This window comes from Anabrus simplex, chromosome 1 (genome assembly GCF_040414725.1).
Source record: "Anabrus simplex isolate iqAnaSimp1 chromosome 1, ASM4041472v1, whole genome shotgun sequence".
In the NCBI taxonomy this organism is placed as follows: Eukaryota; Metazoa; Arthropoda; class Insecta; order Orthoptera; family Tettigoniidae; genus Anabrus; species Anabrus simplex.
In genome coordinates this window covers 700,773,254-700,796,815 of record NC_090265.1, presented here as the reverse complement: position 1 = coordinate 700,796,815, position 23,562 = coordinate 700,773,254, and the positions used below count along the sequence as shown (strand labels likewise).

General features: G+C 41.4%; 1 protein-coding gene across 2 annotated transcripts in view; it reads left to right on the top strand.

Annotated features, from left to right (window-relative positions):
* Positions 1-22,707, top strand: part of LOC136872212 (protein THEM6) — a 259,347-nt gene extending 236,640 nt beyond the window's left edge. For both annotated transcript variants that reach the window (XM_067146049.2, XM_067146045.2), the window contains exon 4: positions 17,729-22,707. In XM_067146049.2, coding sequence (XP_067002150.1) covers positions 17,729-17,968 — 240 coding nt within the window. In that variant the 3' untranslated portion in view covers positions 17,969-22,707. The remainder of the gene's footprint in view (positions 1-17,728) is intronic.
* The last annotated feature ends 855 nt before the right edge of the window (positions 22,708-23,562 follow it).

Sequence of the window (23,562 nt, the reverse complement as noted above, 5' to 3'; positions counted from 1 at the left end):
TTTTAAAAATGGGATAAAAGAAGCAGCTAAGAAAACGCTTGGAGTCAAGGAGAGGAAAAGGGCAAAGAATGGATAACATCAGAAATGATAAGTAAAATGGAGGAACGCAGGAAATGGAAAACAGTAAATACAGAAGAAGGAAAGCATAACTACAGGAAGTTAAATAATGAATTAAGAAGAGAAACAGAAAAGGCAAAGAAGAAATGGTTGACAGAAAAGTGTGATGAGATAGAGCAACTGGAGAAAGAAGGGAAATATGACTTGATGTACAAAGAAGCAACAAATATAGTATTCAGAGAAAAGAGAAGGAACAACTGCAATAAGGAAATAGAGGCTACAGATGGCACAATGATATATGAACCCCAAGAAATAATGAAAAGATGGGAAGAATACATAGAATGGCTATATGATCGGGACAATCAACCAAATGAAGAAGAACTTGAATTAGAGGAGGAAGATATGGTTAAAGAGGATGATAAATGGGAAACCATACTGAGAAGAGAGATCGAAGCATCACTGAACGAGATGAAAAATAGAAAAGCAATGGGAACAGATGAGATTCCTGTTGAACTGTTAAAAGCGTTAAATAATGAGGGAAGAAAGGAGTTGATTGGATTATGTAATCAAATATACATGACAGGAAAATGGCCAAAGGACTTTAGTGAAATCATCTTAATCCCTGTGGAAAAGAACAGCAAAAAATGTGAAGAACATAGGACATTGAGTCTAATTTCAGATGCAGCCAAAGTCTTACTGCGGACGCTCAACAGAAGGATATATGGAAAGCTGAATAACTGTATAGGTGAAGAACAGTTTGGTTTCAGGAGAGAAGTTGGAACAAGAGACACCATTGGAGTTCTGAGGGTGATAGGAGAGAGGTACATAGAGAAAAACAGGAAGGTTTATGCTGTATTTATTGACCTTGAGAAGGCTTTTGACTGTGTCAGATGGGACAAATTGATGATAATCCTGAAGAAACATGGAGTTGATTGGAGGGATAGAAGGCTAATAAAGAATTTGTATTTAAACCAGAGAGCAAGAGTGAGAATAGGAGATGAGTTGAGTGAAGAAATTGAATTAGGAAGAGGTGTAAGACAGGGCTGCTCTTTTTCACCGACACTGTTCAACATCTATCTCGAAGAAATAATCAATGAAAGTTTTAATGGAAATAGTAGAATTTGTGTTGGAGGTAGAAGAGTAGAATGTATAAGATTTACAGATGATATGGTTGTGATGGGAGAAAGCGAACGTGAAATGATACAAATGTTAGATAAACTCAACATGAAACTAGAAGAATATGGAATGAGAATTAATAAGAAGAAGACCAAAAGTATGATAATTGGAGAAAAAGGTAGAAGTTGTCATATTAGTATAGGAGGAGAAAAAATAGAGCAAGTCAGTAACTTCAAGTATTTGGGAAGTATGATCAGAGATGATATGTATTGCACAACAGAAATTAAGAAAAGAATTGCCATGGCAAAAGAAGGCTTTAGGAAAAAATCAAAATTATTTTGTGGACCACTAAACAAAGATTTGAGGAAAATACTTGCTAAGTGTTACATTTGGAGCATAGCGCTGTATGGCGCAGAGACTTGGACATTGAGAAAGAAAGATGAGAGAAGATTGGAGGCACTAGAGATGTGGGTATGGAGGAAAATAGAACGAGTGAAATGGGAAGACCGGGTAAGGAATGAGGAGGTATTACGAAGAGTTCGAGAAGAACGAAGTATGTTACAAACCATTAGAAGGAGAAAAATGAACTGGATCGGACATTGTTTGAGAAGGGACTGTTTACTGAAAGAAGGAATAGAAGGAATGGTGAAAGGCAAACAAGGAAGAGGAAGGAAAAAATATCAAATGTTGGACAATATCCAAGGAAATAAATATTCGGACATGAAAAACTTGGCGCAGGACAGGCAACAGTGGAAGAGGTTCATCCCATGACAAGACCTGCCATAAGGCAGAACACCTAGATAGATAGATTTAGATAATGTGATTGTAATTTGTATGCTTTCAATGAATACAAATTCGAGAAAAGTATTTTATTCTCCTTGAAGTGAAAATGCATGCACAAGAGGATTGATTGCTCTGACTAAGCCTCGCAATGATCACGACACAACTGGCACACCACTGTTGTATAGGAATTGCTCGTAACATGAGTACATCACAATAACAAACTTGTGCGGCCTTTTATGATATTAATGTTGAGAGCGGATACAGCTGCGACCACGCCTGCCGCCCCCACAAGGTAAAGGCTGGCCTGTAATCCAATTACTGGGCAGCTCTATCGTGTAACTATGTTAGTTATTAAAGTGTGTATAGGGCGGTCCTTAAACACGGCACTGAACGGACGTTTGGTCATAGCGATAGTCGCGAAAATTGAATTGGTTGTCGAACACCCGTGTGACACCCGGTGCATATCAACTCAGATTCTCTTCAGGGTGAGTTCGCAAAAAGAACAGAAGGCAATTTACGTTTTGATAGAGCAGTTAGTAAGGGAGATAGCCGTAATTCTTTATCAGTACCTCCACGTCAGTGGTTAGAGGACTTGCAATATATTACTGGGAAGCATGGACAATTTCTTCCTACTTTCCAAAAGGTGATGGTGGTGGTGGTGATTATTGTTTTAAGAGGAAGTACAACTAGGTAATCATCCTCTCTGAACAAATTAGTGGAAAAGAAATTTAAAATAAAACAAAATTATTTATTCAAAAAAGGAATTTGGTAACGCAGTACAAAATAAAACAATAATTTATTGAATTAGGCCGAAAAAGCACTAACAAATCAAAAGGGGATGTGCGTTGCCTGAGTAACAGTACACTTGTAATTTATATAACCTTGATAAGTCCACTGCCGCACATAAAGCAGATGACGAGATCAGCAGTAGTCGCACCATCGGCTAGGATGCGTTCGAGTGTTTCCTGCAGACCGAGGCTCCGTCTTAGGCCAGAGAGATCGGCGCACTCTGTGAGGATGTGGACCACGGTGAAGTCGGCACTACAAGAACACACTGGGGGTCTTCCCTCTTTAAGAGATAAGAGTGCGTGGATCGTAAATGACCTATCCTCAACCTGCATAGTACTATGGCCTCTCCCCGTGAAGGTCGGAAAGAGGACCGCCACACGTTAGTTATCTTAATTGCTCTCAGCTTCTTGGGGGTTCGGATAGCTAGCTACGCCGATTCCCAGGACGCCAAGATGGTTCGACGTAGCTGAGAACAAATATCTTTAGCAGGTGAAAGTATCGCTTCCATTGCAGCTTCATCCGCACGTTCGTTTCCCGCAATCCCAACGTGGCTTGGAAGCCACGCGAAAGTAATTCTGGTGCCATAATCACTCCTGGCTAGAAGGTCATGAATCTGCTGCACCAGTGGGTGTTGCGAGAAACAGGTTTCGATAGACTGCAGAGAGCTTAACGAGTCAGTACACAACAAAAAGTGATTTCTTTCGTCACCCAATGCAAACTGCAGAGCTTCTAAGATGAAGTAAAGCTCCGCAGTATACACGCTACATACACTAGGAAGCGAGATCTTCGTGCTTATATCATCAATGTCGAAAGAGCAACCAACATTATCTCCGATTTTAGAACCATCGTTGAAGATATGTTTCGCGGACGGATATTGGTGAACGAAGTCCTGGAAAAACCTCCGATAAATGGAGGAATCCGTGTTCACCTTGGGTCCGCGGAGTAGATCTAGACGTATATCCGGTCGCGGAACTAACCACGGAGGTACCTCGCTAAAAGTTTGTTCAAGACAACCACCGATATCTATATTTAAATCACAACACGAGCTATCAATTCGAAACCCAACCGGCCGTGTGGCATTCGGCCGGTCTTTGCACCGCTGGTGGTATTGGGTGCGGTAGATGCATTGATAGCTTGGATGTAGCGGCATTTCACGAATTTTGGCAGCGTACGTGAGGAGCAACTGCTGCCTCCTTATCCGTAAAGGTGGAACTCCCGCTGCAGCGAGTAGGCTGGGAATGGGGCTAGTACGGAAAGCACCCGTTGCCAGCAATACTCCACTATGGTGAATACTGTCTAAAAGGCTCAGCGTAGATTTTGATGCTGAGCCATAAGCCGCACTTCCATAGTCAATTCGGGAGAGGACCGTCGCCGTGTAAAATCGTAGCAGTACCGCACGGTCAGCCCCCCACGAAGTGCCGCTGAGAAACTTAAGCATGCTAAGTGTCTTCATGCAGGCAACCTTCAACTGATGGATGTGCGGCTGCCACATTAGTCTCTTATATAAATGGAGACCCAGTAATCTTCAGGTGTCTACCACTGGTAAGACACTGTTTCGGAAGCGGAGCTTTTGTTCAGGATGCACAAGCCGACGTCGACAGAAGTGTACAACTGAGGTTTTCGCCGCTGAAAATCGAAAACCATGTAGCATGGCCCATCTGTCGACTCGGTTAATAGCTTGTTGTAGCTGTCTCTCAGCATACGCCACCCTTCCGGAGCTGTAATGTAGAGCTAAATCGTCTACATGCAGCGATGGAACGACTGCGGGCCCAGCAGCGGCAACTATGCCGTTGAAGGCGATTGCGGACAGCGTGACACTCAGTACAGATCCCTGCGGTACTCCATTTTCCTAAACGTAATATTGAAAGAAAGCATTCCCTCCTCGGACTCGAAAGAGACGGAGGGACTTGAAGTTCTCAGTAAACGTTGACAAATTTCCCCCGAAATCTCCACTGGTGTAGTGTGGTGAGAATTCCATATCGCTAGGTAGTATCGTAAGCTTTTTCCAGTTCAAAAAACACAGCGACTAGGTATTCCTTCCGGAGAAAGGCCTCCTGAATGGCGCTCTCCAGTCTGACCAGATGATCAGTAGCAGACCGATGAGAGCGAAAACCACACTGGTTTTTAGACAAGAGACCCTCCTTTTCCATGGCCCATGGCCTATAACTCTCCACAAGTTTTGGATCTTTACCTGGCTTGGGAACTGGTATCACAATTCCCTCACGCTTTTGAGATGGAAACACACCCTCATTCCATATTCTGTTGAATAGGGTGAGGATATCCTTGAGACATCTGTCACTCAAATGCTTCAGTATTTGATTGTGGATTTTGTCCGGTTCAGGAACTAAGGAGTCAGGTAAGGTCCCCGAGTTCGCTAACCCAGCTCCAAAGTTCAGAGCCCCTGGGGCCCATATTAGTCGCCTCTTGCGACAGGCAGGGTTTACCGTGGGTGTTATTGTACTGCCTCCACCCACAGGGGCCTTTCGATAAGGAACTATGCCGTACTCGACATTCGGAAATCATTCTCATTCGTTATCGCTTCGATTGATATTATGGTACATCACAATACTACCACATGCTTCCGGAGAAAAATATAATTTCAACATGCCACGAACTCTTTGTAGGTGGTGGACGCAATGAAGAATACACTTACGTTATTCCCCGCCTGTCGTAAGAGGTGAGTAAGGGAGGTGACCAAGGTATGATGAATTGGAATCATGAGATTATTTGTGATTAGAACTGGTACGGAAATTCTGTGGCGTACACAGGTGTAAGAAGATGCCAGGATGAATGGGAGGACAAGGAAATGACCAGAGCATAAGTTAAAGCACTAAATTTTGAAATTGTATTCCCTTCCTTACAACAATAAAGTCCAAAAATCAGGTTTAAAAAACTAGAGAGAATTATCAATATGATAATATACGAGGGATGAGAATTATAGCTCTGAAACAGGTACACTATTTTATAAGAGCATGTTGGTCCACTTCCATAGCCTAGGTGCCTGAGCTCCAAAATTAATACAGTCCAGACTCTCAGAGGCATACATTTCTTTAGCGCACTAGGATATACCTGACAATCTTCAAATGTGGTGTTTATAGTCACTTCTGATCAACGGTTTTTCTATTTCTCTTCCAGAAACATAAACAGGGGCAATGGGTGCCCATACTAAATGGCCATAATGTAAAAAGAAAAAGGTTGATAATGATCGGCCAAAAACAAAATGCAGGGAGGCAAAAATCCTGCACCCTTACTAGAAAACTCTTAAAACCTTAAGTGGGTTTATGGCCCAAAAATACAGAGGCTGAGCCTATTCTTCGCCAAGTTGACTAAATGCCAAACATCAAATACTAAAAGAATGTTACGAATTTTGGAAGATAAGAAACTTTAGTCACCCCATACCATGTTGAATGGGAATCAACAGAGGGAAATCACTCCTTATTGCCTTACATTACATATTTCCCAGTAGGAGTCCTTAGACAGACCGAAAATTTTACAATCAAACCATCATATTTAGAATTTTACATGAAATAAAAGAGCTTTGGAACCTTCCCCTCAAGCTATCTGCCGGAGCTATCACATGTTAAGAAAATTCTACCATTACCTTGAGTTGCTGGGCTTTCCGAACTCCGACCTTCAGCCTCTGCCTCCTTAGTACACGCTGCACACAATAAACCGGGGCGATGAAGATGACAATACGGCCTTAAAGCGCCCAGCTTAATAGTATCTCGAGGGGAAGTTTCCAGAACTCTTTATAGATAGGCTAAATGCCTGTACACACCCTCAATTTTAAATGGCAAGAGAAAATATTCACCAAATGTCTAATTGGGGGGCAGAAGTGTTGACCACCTTGGCACAAAAATAAAACATTCAAAACTAAGGTTGTCCAACTGTGAAAACTAACTTTCCCTTAAGAATTAACTGTCCTCGGTCCCACTAGAGGGGGGCACTTAGGCCGATGGTAGAGACATCTAATAGTTGGAAACCCAAGTATATTGTATTTTCCAGTTCAATAATATAGATGGCCTTTCAGAAGGCGCGCAATTTAAACGGACGGAGAAGGTGTACCCCCAGTACAAGTACCATTAAGTGAGGAACACCATCGTTAAACGTTGCGATTAGTATTATTATGTGAGGAACACCATGGTTCTGTGTTTCCTGTGAGTGGTGCTATTATGTGTGACATACCACACCACATACCTGTGATTAGTATTACAATGCGAGGATCACCATGAGTCTACGTTACCTGTGATTAGTACCACTATAGGAGAAACGCCATGGATATGCTTTACCAGTGATTGAAATAATAGTACAATGATGAAAGGCCTATGACTTGGAGTTTTGACCCCTTTGGACAACAAGCATCAAAGGCATTGCGAATTGGATCCACAGATTGTTTTGGATTCATGGTCATTTTTTCATCATCATTCGTTTTAGATTTTAATCAGTGGATACATTTTAAAGATTCAATTATCGTTTCATTTCGTTGCACCTCCTACCATTAGGCTTTTTTTATAGTGGCTTTACGTCACACCGACACAGACAGGTCTTATGGCGACGATGGGATAGGAAACGGCTAGGAGTGGGAAGGAAGCGGCCATGGCCTTAATTAAGGTACAGCCCCAGTATTTGCCTGGTGTGAAAATGGGAAACCACTGAAAACCATCTTCAGGGCATGGTCAAACTCATTCTTGACTTTATATTACCAACCTTAACTCATATACTCAACTTCTCTATTTTATACTCCACATGAGAGTTCTACCTTTCTCTCAGAGTACGATTGCTTGGATGCATTCCTATGTTCACGGTCGCCAACAGCATGTGAAATGTGGCGCCACGTGAACAAAAGTGTTCCTCAAGGCTCTGTACTCGGAACTCTTCTTTTCCCAATCTTTTTGAAAGACATTTCGTCAAATCTAAGACACTGTAAATACCATATGTACGCTGACGACGTTCAACTCGACATAGACTCCATAGCATGAGACCTTTACTAAGATATCGACTTAATGAACATAGACTTTACAGGGTGTTAGTGACTGGTCTGTTGCACACGGCCTGAAAGTGAATTGTATAAAATACTTCTTGGCCATCGAAATCAAATGACTTGGTCTGGACATGTCATATGTATCTCCCGAAATGTCTTCTTTGTTCTACATTCTGTATATAGGAACTAATATAAACATATATTTCCAATAAAACTTAATCGAGGCCAAAGAACTAGTTACAAATTGAAGATTATGGCGTCGTTTAGTAAATTCTCACGAGGCTTGTAGACTGAATGCTGAAAGGCATAACAGTCTGTAATGAAGTTGTATGTATGTATGTATGTATGTATGTATGTATGTATGTATGTATGTATGTATGTATGTATGTATGTATGTAAGTATGTATGTGCGTACGTTAAAATATTAAATAGGAAGGGAGGGGACCGAAATTCCGTCGCCGCACCTGATTTCGTCCCCCTAGGGATTTCCAGTTTGCACCGTTGGTAAATAATGTTCAGCTACGCGCACAAGCATAGCCTCATCTCGATGTCTTATGAGAGTTGGTTATGTGCACCACGCTTAGATTCCGTGTACAAGGAGGATTCATTTTTCATGCTGAGCTGAGTTAGTGCAGTATTGGAATTAAGAGCCTGTTATTCCCAGAGTGAGCACTGATATGTGTATGAAATAGTGTTCAGTCGTGTGGTGTAGTTCCTGGCGTGTTATCACTACAGTGAGGTGGTTGACGTGAGAAACTGTAGCAGCCATTATAATAAATCAAAGAATGTTCGTAATTTCGTCCCCCTTCATATTGTTTGTTATTTGCGAAGTTTATTATTATTTTCAGATGGTAAAGTTTATGTTTATGTCAAATATTGACTACCTTGCGTTATAACAGATTCATTGTAACTTGCCCGTAAATGGAGAATATATTCAGTAATATATATACCGATTTCTAGCCTTGTCCATAATATTCCTGAATTTCTACAAGTCGAGATCTGCTAAGGGTACGAAATGTGGGCACCCTACCTTATTGCTTGATAGTAAGATTATTGTATTTAACATTACCTAAACGACGTGGTAGAACACTGCTTCATTTTTCTATCCTCGAGGTTTAACTCGTTCCTGTCTAGGAACTCATTTCTCAAACCAGAGTTCGTGTTGAACTCCTCAAAAGAAATGTGTTGTCCTTTGACATTAACATGAGGCCGACTTTGTTTGTCGCGCCGATGTTACCATGGTGTTATGATCGATCATGGATAAGGTAGTCCATACCTACGCGAATCCTGACCTCAATAACTTTATTAAGGAGTTTCAATCTCAACGAAGCTATTACAATTAGAAGGTCATTGTCTTCTCTCTAAAGTGGCCATGGATCGATTATATCCATGCCAATGTGGTTGAGAGTTCACGTAATATTACGAGTTTACAGTGCTTTCATATTAACGTTAACGTTCTGTCCTCTTCTAATACTTAGCCTAATAATTAGGGCTCGGAAATTGAAGAGCGATAAATTTCCTAAAAAGACCTGTAAAAAAGACCGAAAATGTCAAAAAACCTTAAAACTGGTAAACAAAGTTAATATTCATTCATAATTTTAGTTATAATTACATATTTAATGAAGAAATGAATATAATGTTTAAAAATGCAAAATACAGGTGGTATGCAACATACAGTAAAAAAATGTATGAGTGAAATACTTATTATTTCAGACATTACATATAGTAGCATGCACCCGCGACTTCATCCGCGTTTATTAATTCAACAGCTAGATGTTTAAACCCTTTATTTAAAAGCAAAATAAAAATATTTATTAACGTACATCGTTTTTACATATTGCATTAAATACATTATTTTATTTTTAAAAGTATCGTTATTCCAGTGCTTGTGATGTACCGGGTTGGGAGATGGCAAAAATAATATTAAAACTTTACAACAGAGCTTCCGGATGAACTATATTTATTGTCCTTCCATTTGGAGCACAGATGAGTGTGTTTGTCTTTCCAACCCACGTGCAGTCGACCATAAGAGAAGCACCGTTTCCGATGATCGAGTCCTACTGTAAACGATTGTCCTTATGCCTTATTGATGCACATATCCAAACTTCAACAAATGGTGGAACTGCAGATGTCTAAAGTGAAACGACATATCTGTCGGGATCATTTTCATCCGAGGAATGAATACTACGCCCGCGGCATGTCCAGTCCTGATGGTTTCTTCAATAACATCCGGCATCAGTTTCTTGACTGTGAGTCATATTCCGTTGCAGAGGGAAGAAGGATTCATATTCCTGAGAAGGATAATCGGCGCCACAATCATCCATTCTCTAATATGTTCTTGGGTACTCCAGGTGACCCCAAGTTGTTCAGGAGCTTTGTCGTGTAGTTGACGGTCTCATCTGTATTACATGTTGTGTCGATAGACTTTGAAATTTGTAGAACGCCGGGTAATTCTCGTAAAAGTCGCTTGTTGATGACGTTGATACAACTGTCTTTTGAGGATTCGGTCGAAGAGAATTATGTTTGAAGTATTCATCTAATATCTTCAGATCTGCTGTTAATGTTGCTTCAGCTTCGGGGAAGCTATGATCCTGGGCTATCAAGGCAATATCATCAGCGTAAATAAATTTCTTGAACTTGGTATTTGGAAGATCGTATGTGTACAAATTTAAAAGGAGTGGGGCCAGCACAGAGCCCTGTGGGAACCCATCATTTATTTTGTGCACCCTAATTGTAGAGTTTTCTGAAAACACTTGGAAATATCTATTGCTCAGCATATTGCCTATTAGAGTGGTTAGTTTACAAGCGATGACACTAATGAATTTGAGCAGCAGTTTGTCATGCCAAACGGTATCATAAGCAGCAGTTATATCTAAGAAGACACCCATGCTTATCAGCTTCTTCTCAAAGCCATCTTCAATATGAGTTGCTACTGCTAGCATCTCTTCCTCACATCCTCTTCCTGGTCTAAATCCAGCTTGTTCTATAGCGACAACCTTGTTGATGGCTGAGGAGATTCTATTGTGGAACAGTCTCTCTAGCAGCTTGAATGTGACACTAAGGAGTGCAATAGGGCGGTAGTTTTCAACTTTGGAAGTTCTTTGTTTGGCTTTAGTATAGCAATGATCTTGGTTTTCTTGAATAGCGGAGGCAGATGACCTGTTTCTACAATACTGGGAAAGAAGGAGTTCAACCATCTGACAGTAGCTGGACCACAGTGTAACAGAAATTCGGGGTAAATGCCATCAACAGCTGCTGCCTTTCCAGGTTTCATGCACTTCATAGCTTCTATAGTCTCTTCTAGTTTAAATGGGGCAGAGAACTCAGATGATTGTGGAGCTGACCTTTTCCTCTTATTCAGTTGATGTCTGACTTCTCTTATGATGTGTTTTTTTCCTTTCTTGACTTGGAGTTAGCGATCATGTGTTTGGCCATATCATCTAAGTTTATGTTACATTTTTGCTTGATAGTATTTTTTGCTGTATTCAGTTTCCGGATTGAGGACCAGGCCTTTCTGCTGGAGTGAGTATGGTCCAAGGATTCTACAGTTTCTTGCCATTTATTTCGTCTGTTTTCATTTAGTGATTGTAGAAGGACAGAGGCAGTTGAAGAATCACCATTGTCTTCATATTCCTTGAGAAGCTTTTCGCTGTCTGCATTCCAGCCAGGGATGTACTATTTGCAGTAACCTCTTGGTATGCATCGTTTTGCTGCACCTTTTAGTACACCAATAAATATGCTGTAGTTGTCGAAAGTGGGTTTTATCCATCTTATATTGGAGTCAGTCTGCTTTGAAAATTCTGTCCAATTTGCTTTGATGAAGTTCCATCGTGGTCTCGGGTAGGAGAGGATAATGGGTATGAACAGACCTGTCTGGAGAATTACTGTCCGGTGCTGGCTGTGAGGGAACCTGGCTATAACTCTGCGATGTACCTCATTGGGAACGTTTGGAGTCTGTGTAATGAAGCACAGGTCAGGTGTATAGCCATGATTCCATCGTGCAGAGATAAAAGTTGCCTTGTCTTTAGCGTCATAAACGAGTTTGAGGTTTTCTGTATCCATCCAGTCAACAAGTTTTCGTTCATTTTCATCACACTCCTGATATCCCCAGAGAATATGATGGCTATTGAAGTCACCAGCGATGATGCTTGGATGTTGTAGTGAGGGTAGGGGTGGAGAAGGCCAGATGAATCCTGGTGGTTTGTATAAGTTGATTATCGGTTGCTGTAAAGACATTGTCATCTGAAGTTGATGGCAGGACTTCGTAGTTGCTGATGTTATTTCTTATATAGGTCTAATCTATATCTGGGATGATTGTTTGTGGCCAAAAGCTTAAAATCTGGAACCCTTCCTCTGCTGTAAAGCTGTGAGTCATCTTCAGCATGCGTTTCTTGGAGTAATATGACATCAATATGATTATTCTTCAAGCTTTTGGAGAAATATTCACATTTTGCTCTGCTTATACCCTCTACGTTGAGTTGGTAAATTTGTATTGATGGTCCAATCTTAAGAACTTGAGGGTCCTGAAAAGGACCTTAATCTTTGATCGATAGGTCGTTTAAGACAGTTCGGTCACATCGTGATTATTGTTGCTCGCTTAGCACCACCCGAAAGACACGTGCAGAGTAATGAAGAGATTAATTCTGCGGACGTGACCAACAGTGGACCAACACTATTGAGGTAATATTATATCAACAAACACCTCATAATACATCACCAATAGAGGATATATTACATTTGTTCCTTTTGCAGTTTGGTAACTTTCTGAACTTATTGTCAACTAACATATGTACCCGTCAGTACTCCCGCATCCTTCTTCGGCGAGCTTCCTTCCGTTCTTCGGTCCAAGTCTTGGCTGTCTTCCTTTTAGGTTTTGTTCGAAAAATCTGCAGGCCTTCAAGATTCTTCTTAAAAGGATCGCGTTGCAAGATGTCATCACTTAAGATCCCCAAATCTTGTAAATCCTTTTCCACCTCGGTGAACCAGATCCCTTTAGTTTTCTTATTCAGAAAGTAGGCAAAGATTCCAGTGGACAGACTTTCTTGTCCCATTCTTGTCAAATGACAATAGAAAGAAATACTTCCTTCCTAATAGTATCTGTAATTTGGTCTATGTGCAGATAGAGTTCATAATTTGGTTTCTCTTATATTCTCCATTTTCCTTTACTGGGTTCAAGATCATCCTTAGAATCCTGCTTTCTTTGGCTTCTAGTTGTTCTGCCAGACCTTTCTCATCCACTGAGAAGCATTATGTTGCATATAGAGCTTCAGGTCGAATTACTGTACAGTAATGTCTAGGTTTGGATTTGAGAGATAATGACCGTGTGTTATAAATATATTTATGAGTTGGTAGGCCATTTCCATCTTGTTAATTTTCGATTTGAATGCCTCTTTCTCAGAAGTATTAGGTTTTATCCATTCGCTTATGTATTTGAATTTCTCTGCCCGCTTTATTTTGCCCTGATTGGCCTGTATATTTCTGGGAACTGTCTTGATGTTTTTATGAACTGTGTTTTCTCAAACAAAATCTGGAGGCCTGCCTTAGCCACTTGCATCTGAAGTTAGTTTATCTGGTTTTGGGCTGTGTCAAGTAAGTCAGAAAAAAATCACCTGATCATCCGCGAAAGCAAAGCAATCAATTGTTAGGTTCTTGCTCTTACAACCTAGTCTGACCCAATTTTCAACACTTTCATTACTCAGATTTTTGCGCCATAATCGAATAGCTTTCTCCAGAACCCAGTTGAAGAGCAGAGGAGAGAATCCATTCCTTGTCTCACTCCTGTCACAATTTGAAAGCTCTCTAAAATTTCTTCCCTAAATTTAACTTTGGAGGTCGCATTTAACAGAGTCTGTTGAATTATTGACCTAGTCTTGTTATCTGTCATTATTATTATTATTATTATTATTATTATTATTATTATTATTATTATTATTATTATTATTATTATTATTATTATTATTGTTGTTGTTGTTGTTGTTCCGGGGTATCTGCGGAACGCAGAGGGGAAAGAAGGTGCCGGGGTGAATGGGTCTAACTACAATGTCAAGAATTGAATTTAAAACTAAACTAAAGGTTATATTCTCAGAACTTCACGCATGACAAGATTTTATGACAATATTGCAGGTACAAGTGGCAATCATTGAACAAGATGGGGAAAAAGGTCCAAGATTCGGAACCTTACCACTTTGGGCTTTAAGCCCCTAGTTTTACAATTTTACAAAAGGAAGAGTTATTTAATGAGGGGCAGAAAACCCCTCATTCAAGAGCACTTGCTCCCTAAATCAGAACATCTAGCCTTCAGGAGGCACACTTTACAATTATCAAAAGCTGAAAAGAGCTAACAGGCTCTCAGTTTCTCAAGCCTACTCAAGGCAACATTGCATGAAAATCTGATAATCTCTGGCCTTGCAAGGCACTGTTTACAAATAGAAATCTTATCACACAGAGGTATCTAGTACCTAACCTACAGGGCCTTAGTGAAAAAGAACAGGTTAAATAAAGGGCCCGAGTACAATTTTAATGGAGGCAAAGACTGAGCTCCAAAAATGTAAAAACCTATAGGGCGCTTGACCGATAAAACAAGGGCTCTTCCCAACCTAGTGAGGTAGCACGCATGAAAATCACTTTAATACATTGCAAAAACGAAAGGTTCAAAAACGTGGCACCTCAAACCAAGATGAAGGTGAGCTCGAGAGGGTACTTCACTCTCTATCCCCGATTTACAGTTAAATATTTAGTGATTTTTTTTACATTAGCCGAAAGAAGATTTACGGTTTAGAAAAGTTGGTTACATAGTTAAAGATTCGAACCTTTCCCTCGGGTTAAACTGCGGAGGTAGCAAGAAAGAAAGATGTTATGTGGCCATTACCTTGTCGATGTACTGCTGACTGACGAAAGAGGCCGCCCGCCTCCTGCTTTGACACACACACTCCATAAGGTGACGATCAAATGGCCAAGAGACGTGAAAATCTGCAGTTTATAAACCCTCGGGGAAAGTTCGAGACCATTCAAGATTAAACTAGCCACACCCTCTCACGTTTATTGATCACTTTAAAAGTTACACTCAAAATCGAAGAAGAAGAAGAAGAAGAAGAAGAAGAAGACTGTGATTGGTAGAAAATTAATTACAGAAATTAGGGATTAGCTAGATTCAAAACTGGTGGAAATAAAAAGGAAACATTGCCAACCCAAAAATAAATGAACGTCAATCAGTAAAAAAAAAATTATGAATACAAAACTTCTTTGAATTATAATTTCTTATACCTCGCACCAGGGTGCATAATCATAGTTTTTAGTAGTGACATCTGTGGAAGAATGTCCAAACTTCTTGATGGATAGCAAACAAAACTAGTAGAAGTACAGTCAGTTCAGGAAACTTCACAATAACAAAATTACATCATGTTTTAGTGGTGACACCTTCTGAGTAAATGTTGATGTAGTTTCAGTTCACTGTTTCACCAATAGGGGAGTTCATTCAGGCACTAGATTTAAATGCGCGACGCTGGAGTGTAGCTCCCGGTACAAGTATTATTATTTTTATTATTATTATTATTATTATTATTATTATTATTATTATTATTATTATTATTATTATTATTATTATTTTATTTGTATCGGGTGTCTGATCCCCAAGTCCTTGGCGGTCACTACCGCAAACAATTTTTAACTTGTGCCAGTTTGTGGACTTGTTGGACGTTGTGGATGTCTGTCAATCCCTCTATTTCGTTTAGCTACGACTTCTAACTCCACAAAGGCTCTCGGTATTCTTTCGTAATATAAGCTGGAAGACACAGTACTTTTTTCTCCCGTAACAAGACCAAACTATTCCAGCTTCCCATATTTTATACATTTTAATAACTCTTCCCCAGTTCTAGTACTTCGGTATAAAGTTCAGCATGTCAGTTTTTGGGGTCCATGGGATACGAAGCATTTAAGGATCTCGACATGTAGGCCTCCCTGTTTAAGGCGGGCCAGACGAGCTCAAGTGTGATATAAGTCAGATTTGAGGGCCAGTTGTTGGTGCAGTGCAGTACAGTGAGTGTCCCGTGCGTGGAGGTGAGTCTATCGTTCTGTTCTGTTCTGTTCTGTTCTGTTCTGTCACCGGGCGAGCTATATGGATCAGGTGACTATTACATCATCAAGTCGCTCAGACACGGCTCAGAGAACAATCGGCAACTCGACCGAGGTTCACACTATATGTATGTATGTACCCAGTTTGCTTGACCCCACCTTAATGGTTTTCTCAAATAGCTGGGCAAAACCATCCAGACCAAAGTATCACTATCTGGCTTACTTAATTCAGCTTTTCACCCCTTTCCAACATAGAATGCGCTGATATCGCCCTACGGCATGCTAGGGGCGTAAGAGCCGCAATGTGGCCCTAACCTAGGGGATTTCGAACCCAGCCCCCACTTTGCTTGGCCCTAGTTCATTGGTGTTGTCACTACCCGGACCTAACGAATCCAGGCCAATTGTTTTGTCACTAGCCGGACCTAACAAATCCAGACCAATGGTTATGTCAACAACCACACCTAACAATGTACACCAATCGTCGTGATCGTAGTTCCTAAGCTGGCAGCGTTGTGTACCACGCTATCACGTCGTTCGCGAGAAAGAAACAAAAGACAGTCATGCCGCGCCTGGATGTCCGCACTGCAAGTAGTGACATATGGTACTAATGTTGCGTAGCACAAGGGTAAAGCTTTGCAATGAGCGACATCTGTTGTGAGTGTACGGACAGTGTACGGGGTACAGAACAGTCAGACTGGGCTGTGATCCAAGTGGCTGTGATAGCGTACAGTGAGTGTGTTTGTGAAAATGCCTTAGAGTACAAGTAACAGTAGCGGAGCTAGCATGACTGTGTTAGTTTGAATGAACAACCAATGTGAATGAGTTAGCGAGAGAACAGAGAGAACGCAATTTGGTGTACTTGTGTCTCTGCGTATTGTGTAAGAATTTGCATTAAATAATACATCTCAGCCATAGAATTAAACGCTACCAATTGTCTGTTTTTCCATCCCCTCGATACGATACAATATGTATGTACGAGGGTTGGTACTTTAATAGTGGCAACTATTTAATTACAACTGATGCAAAAGAGATGCATGTTACCAAGTTTTACTAACCTTCACAGTAGTCACCAGCATTGTGTACAATCATTGTAGCGATGTGGAAGTCGTAGGATATCTGTAGCAGCACCTGTTGTGTTGATAGTGCGAATGGAGCAGTCTACTGCCTGACGAATCTCTCGAACAGTTCTGAAGCGAATGCAGTTGAAAGTGCCAGAGGTCGTACAGCATGACACTGTCATCAAGGTCTTCAAGAGGCTTGGGGGAATCTGCATTGCTTTACAGAACACTGGAACGGTGGGTAAAAGCTTCAACGAGGGAAGCCAAAATGTGGCAGATATGTGTCGGCCAGGTCATCCTAGTGTCAGTGAAGAAGATGCGCATGCTCTCGCCACGTTACTGGACACTACTCGACGCCATACGATTCGTGACCTGGCCCGGGACAGCGGATTAGCGCATACGACTGTGCCTCACATTCTGAAGAAATACCAGGGCATGAGGAAAAATCGTTGAAGGATTTTACCTACCGTGCCACTGTTCTGTAAGGCAATAAAGACTCTCCGCAAGCCTCTTGGAAGACTTTGATGACACTGTCGTGCTGTACGAAAACTGGCACATACAATTGCATTCGCTTCAAAACTTTTCCAGAGATTCGTCAGACAGTAGATCACTCTATTCGAACTATCAACACAACAGGCGCTGCTGAAGGTATCCTACAACTTCCACATCGCTGGTTGTACACAATGCCGGTATTACTTTGAAGGGCAGTAAAACATGATCACTTGTATCTCTTTTTCATCAGCTATAATGAAATACTTGCCACTATTAAAGTTCAACCTTCGTTTGTAGTCCATGTACTTAGTTAAAAATACGTTGTGAAAAGTTAAGCTGCTTGTATCGCATCACCAAAACCTGATCATATCGAATGTTGCAGGTAATCTACTGGGACACCAAATCTGTGTTCATGGAGCACCGCTTCATCACACCCAAGGATGACTTCGTTCGTGCCATCGTGCTGTGCCAGCAGCGAGTTATACAGTGCAACGCCGAGGACGTGATGGCTGAGCTGCTCGGGGTGGAGGCGGGTGTCCACAAGCCAACGCTTCCTCTGGAGGTCGCCAAGTGGATTGAGAGCAATGAGATCTCCAGCGCCAACCTCCGTAATGGTTGCTGACCCAGGGAGAAGGACCCTGCCAGCGTCTACCAACCTTGCGACGACATCGACGTCGAGGTTAATGGAGGCCCCGCCTCACAGTAGACGTATCAGAGGTCCTTGGTTCAGTGAATCCTCCTGATTGTCACAATGCTGGCATTGTGATGTTATTGGACATCTATTATGATGAACAAATGTAACTGTTACCAGCAAAGCTTAAGAAGTGTTGTTTTCACTTATCTTTGTACATAATCTGATAAGACTGATAAGTCGTAAAACATAAATATTTTATAAATGATTTTGGTAACATGATCATTGTTGATACTGGAATGAATTATCTTCAAATAATAGGCTGTTAATACGTAAATCGTTAAGAGGTTGAATGGGTGGTTAGATTCAAAACTGAAAATCTTAAAATTCAAAATGATGGAAGTATGAAGCACAACAGTGCACGGTAGGGATGGTATAATCGATCGATCGACCGTTCGAGTGGTATGACGACATGACCACTTCGAAAACAAATCGGCTATGATCATGCTTCATCGGTAGATGTCCGCTTTGGCAAGCGGATGTTTCGAATATACGCGTCAAGAGCAGGGATATTGAATATCCCGTTATGCTCACAAATCACCACCAAGGAAGAATGATTTCATAGGAAAATCAGGGATTTGATGAGCACGCAGCACAACCTCAGAAAATCTCCTCAGGTGTTACGAAAAATCAAGTATTAATTTCGACCCAAAAAATAATAACTGTGGATTTGTGGAAACTACATAATTCTGTACACTCTACACGGAGAAATGAAATGGCATATGGCTTTTAGTGCCGGGATGTGTCCGAAGACTTCGGCACGCCAGGTGCAGCTCTTTTGATTTGACTCCCGTAGGCGTCCTGCAAGTCGTGATGAGAATGAAATGATGATGAAGACGACACATACACCCAGTCCCTGTGCCAGAGGAATTAACCAATTATGGTTAAAATTCTCGACCCTGCAGGGAATTGAACCCGGGACCCCTGTGACCAGCGAGCTAAACATTTAGCCATGGATCCGGACTCTACACGGAGATAGAGACAACCACAACAACAACAGCTCACAAATATTTAGAAATTACACTTGATTACGTGAACACATCGGTAATTCCATACAGCGTGCCCAACAGCACATTCTCATACTCTAAACACAAACGCAGCGCACTACCACAGGAAAAACGTACAAAGTTATATCCACCACACTGATATGATCCGTACTCACATACGCCCTACCCACCACAGGATACTTATCCCTTTCTATCATACAAAAACTAATACGAATCCAAAACTGGGTACTTCACCTTACAGTCAAAAACTACTCCATGTCTATAGTACAACCACACGCCATAATTAAAGTACCCTACATCTTATATCGCGCCGTCACACCCACCACAAACTTTTTTACAACACAACTCAACACCATAACAACCCACTAATACACAACCTAGTCCAGTATGAACCAAACCTTCATGACAAACACACCATGGCATTAATTAAGATACCGTCGCAGCATTTTTCTGGTGTGAAAATGGAAAACGATGGGAAAGCCTTTTCAAGGCTGCCACCAATGCGGATCGATCCCACTATATACCGAATGCAATCTTACAGCTACGTTAGACAAACCACGCGGCCAATCATTATTATTATTATTATTATTATTATTATTATTATTATTATTATTATTATTATTATTATTATTATTATTATCTTAACATTACATTAAAAAAGAAAGCAAACATAATCGTCTACATTTGTTTATCAAATGGCAGTGGTAAATGCCGAATTAAATTAATCACTCACACTTAAGACCTGATCAAAAATAGAAAGATGTATTATTCTGCTTTCGATTAGCAAATGACGGTAAGCACAACCGAAATAAATGTGCCTGTTAAATGATATTACTTTTAGTAGAAGTAGGGCCACACTACAAGTTAATGGTGCATTCCTCACCGAGGCAGAGATAGGAGGGAGAGAGGGAATATAGAATTGTAGGTCTATTACTCGTTCTATTACTCGTGAAGTCTCCCTCCTCCTTTGGGAGAAGTTCATTAAATCCTTCAAAGCTATCTTTTTTAATCTTTGCGGAATTTGCTAGCTTATAATGTTGGGAATCTAGTCCCAGAAGGATTTAGTTGAATTCAGTACTTAAGAGCACTTAAAAAATTAAATTCTTGGCACATCCACGTCAGATGCCACGCCTCGTTTTCTACTCATTGCTACTTTTTGTCTTCGCTGAAGTATTTTACGTCTGTTTAGTCAGGCAGTTGAAAGTACCACACTTGAGGAGTATTGTAGAAGGCCGTGCATTAACTTTTCCGGTCGGTCAAGCATGGCCATTACCGCGGAAAGCTTGTTTTGATTTGAGAGGCACAGTGTGAGGTTGCGTGTTGTGAAATTCAATTGCCATTCCAAGACTTCCTTTTCCATTGACAGATGTACCTTTTTTCTTGAACTCCTGAAGGTATCAATCTGAAACTTGATAAATACGCAGGCTTAACACTGTCACGCATTTTCCTGCAAGGGAATTACAAAACACTTAATTTTATGGACTTCAGAGTTTCATATACAGTATATGTATTTTCTTTGAACTTCTCAAAATAAACAGTTAATTTATTTTAAAATTCGAAATAGGCATGGAATTAAAAACCGACTTCAGACATTAAATAATCAACGACTTACAAACCACTACATAGAATTACAAGTTCAAGGACCTCAACATTACTGAGGAAAAGGTACATGAATATGACCAAAATTCAAATTGAAACCCCCTGTGAGTGGAGAACGCAGAAGAAGGAAACACCCACGGTATCCCTTAACTGTCGTAAGAGGTGAGTAAAAGGGGCGACCAAGGGATGATGGAATTAGAACCATGAGACTACTTGTGACTAGTACCATTACGTGACGAACACCGTGGGTCGACGTTCCTTGCGATTAGTACCACCATGTGAGGAACAACATGGGACTAAGTTACCTGGGAGCAGTACCATTATATGTGACACACTACGGTCTGGCTGTTGCCTGTGATTGGTACCATTGTAGGCATTCCACCATAGCGTCTAGCGAGAGAAGGTGCGAGTGCTGCGCCCGAATGTGTTGGTTCCACTGTGTTCAGAATGGGCCTGTCCGACTCGTTGGCTGAACGGTCAGCGTACTGGCCTTCGGTTCAGAGGGTCCCGGGTTCGATTCCCGGCCGGGTCGGGGATTTTAACCTTAATTGATTAATTCCAACGGTACGGGGGCTGGATGTATGTGTTGTCTTAATCATCATTTCATCCTCATCACGACGCGCAGATCGCCTACGGGAGTCAAATAGAAAGACCTGCACCTGGTGAGCCGAACCCGTCCTGGGATATCCCGGCACTAAAAGCCATACGACATGTCATTTCAGAATGGGCCTGCGTTACCTAAGAGCAGCTCAACTATATTAGGAACACCATGGGTCTACGTTGTCTGTGATTAGTACCACCATATGAGAAACACCACGGGTTTATGCATCGCCCGTGATTAGTACCACTAAGTGTGGAACACCATGGGCCTGCGTTGCTTGAGAGTAGTACCCTTATGTGCGGGACACCATGGGTCTGTGTTGCCTGTGCGTGGTACCATAATGTGTGATACACCGTGGTTCTACATGGCCTTTGATTAGTACTACCATGCAAGGAACACCCTGAGTCTGCGTTGCCTGTGATTAGTAACACTTTAGGAAGAACAGAGTGGTTCTGCTTTAGCAGTGATTAGTACCACTATGTTAGCAACACCATGAGTATACCAGACCTTTGATTTGTACCTCTATGTGAGGAACACCATGGATATAGCCGCCGCGCGTGATTAGTCCCACAATACGAGGAACACCATGAGTCTACGTTGCTTGTGGGTAATAGCCTTCTGTAAGGAACATCATGCGTCTGCGTTACCTGTGAATGGTGCCATATTATGTGTGACATACCAGGAGTCTACATTACCTATGATTAGTACCACCATGTGAGGAACACCATGAGCCTGCGTTGCCAGTGATTAGTAACACTATAGGAGTAACACAGTGGTTCTGCTTTAGCAGTGATTAGTGCAATTATGAGGGGGCTGGTGACCTGGTTTTTGGACCCCTTTAGATAATAAGCATCGTCCCAGTAACTAAGGCATTGTGAATTGCATCCACTGATTGTTTTGGTTTCGCGATCATTTTTTCACCATCATTCGTTTTAGATTATAGTCGGTGGATATATTTCGAAATTTAAATTATCGTTTCAGTTGCACCTCGTACCATTAGGGGCCGATGACCTAGATGTTAACCCTCTTTAGACAACAATCACCATCAGCATCTTGAAGTTACTACTTCTTCTCCTTCGTCCACCACTTTTTCCATATCTGTGGGATCGCGGGTGTGAACTGTGTCGCACACGTGAATTTGGCCCTGTTTTACGGCCGGATGTCTTTCCTCACGCCAACCCTATGTGGAGGGACGTAATCACTATTGCATGTTTCAGTGATGGTTGGTAGAGCGGTGTGTTGTCTGAATATGAAGAGGAAAGTGTTGGGACAAATACAAACACTCAGTCCCCAGTCCAGAAGAATTAATTAGACGCGATTAAACTCTCCGACCCCGCCAGGAATCGAACCCGGGACCCTCTGAACCGAAAGCGTCAACGCTGACCATTATGCCAAGGAGTGGGATGTTGAAGTTACTACTACTATTATTATTTAGCTAATGTTTGGCATTACATATCACAAGTATTAAATAATAAAATAAAATACAATCTTCTTCATCTTCTTCATCTGTTTACCCTCCAGGGTCGGTTTTTTTCCTGGGACTCGGCGAGTGATCCCACCTCTACTGCCTCAACGGCAGTGTCCTGGAGCTTCAGACTCTGGATCGGGGGATACAACTGAGGAGGATGACCAGTACCTCACCCAGTCGGCCTCATCTGCTATGCTGAACAGTGGCCTTGCGTGGGGATGGGAAGATTGGAAGGAAGAGACAAGGAAGGAGCCGTGGCCTTAAGTTAGGTACCATTCCGGCATTTGCCTGGAGGAGAATTCGAAAACCATGGCTGAGGTAGGAATAGAACCCACCTCTACTCAGTTGACCTCCCGAGGCTGAGTGGACACCTTTCCAGCCCTCGTGCCACTTTTCAAATTTCTTGGCAGAGCCGGGAATCGAACCCGGACATCCGGGAGTAGCAGCTAATCACACAAACCACTATACCACAGAGGCAGACTAAAATACAATCGAAACCACTAATGACGATCCGGGATCGTCCCTTAACGGTCATTATAACCGAAAGTCGCACAAACCGGTCTCTTTTTTGTTGTTGCTAAAAATGTCCTGAATGAAGTTAAAACTTCAAAGAGACATAGTGAAATAATCAGCGCATTTTTAACACATTATTGGTGAAGTGGGACTGAGAGAAATTATTCCTCTAATGTTTACACCGTACTTACAACAATAAAATGTCAGCAAAATATAAAATAATAAGTGAGGAAAGATGTAGCAAAATTGTAAATTGATCGATAATGTCGCACACGATCTTGGCTAATAAATGAGATGTTTTCACCGTCCTTCCAAATTGTATAAATCGCTGAATGCG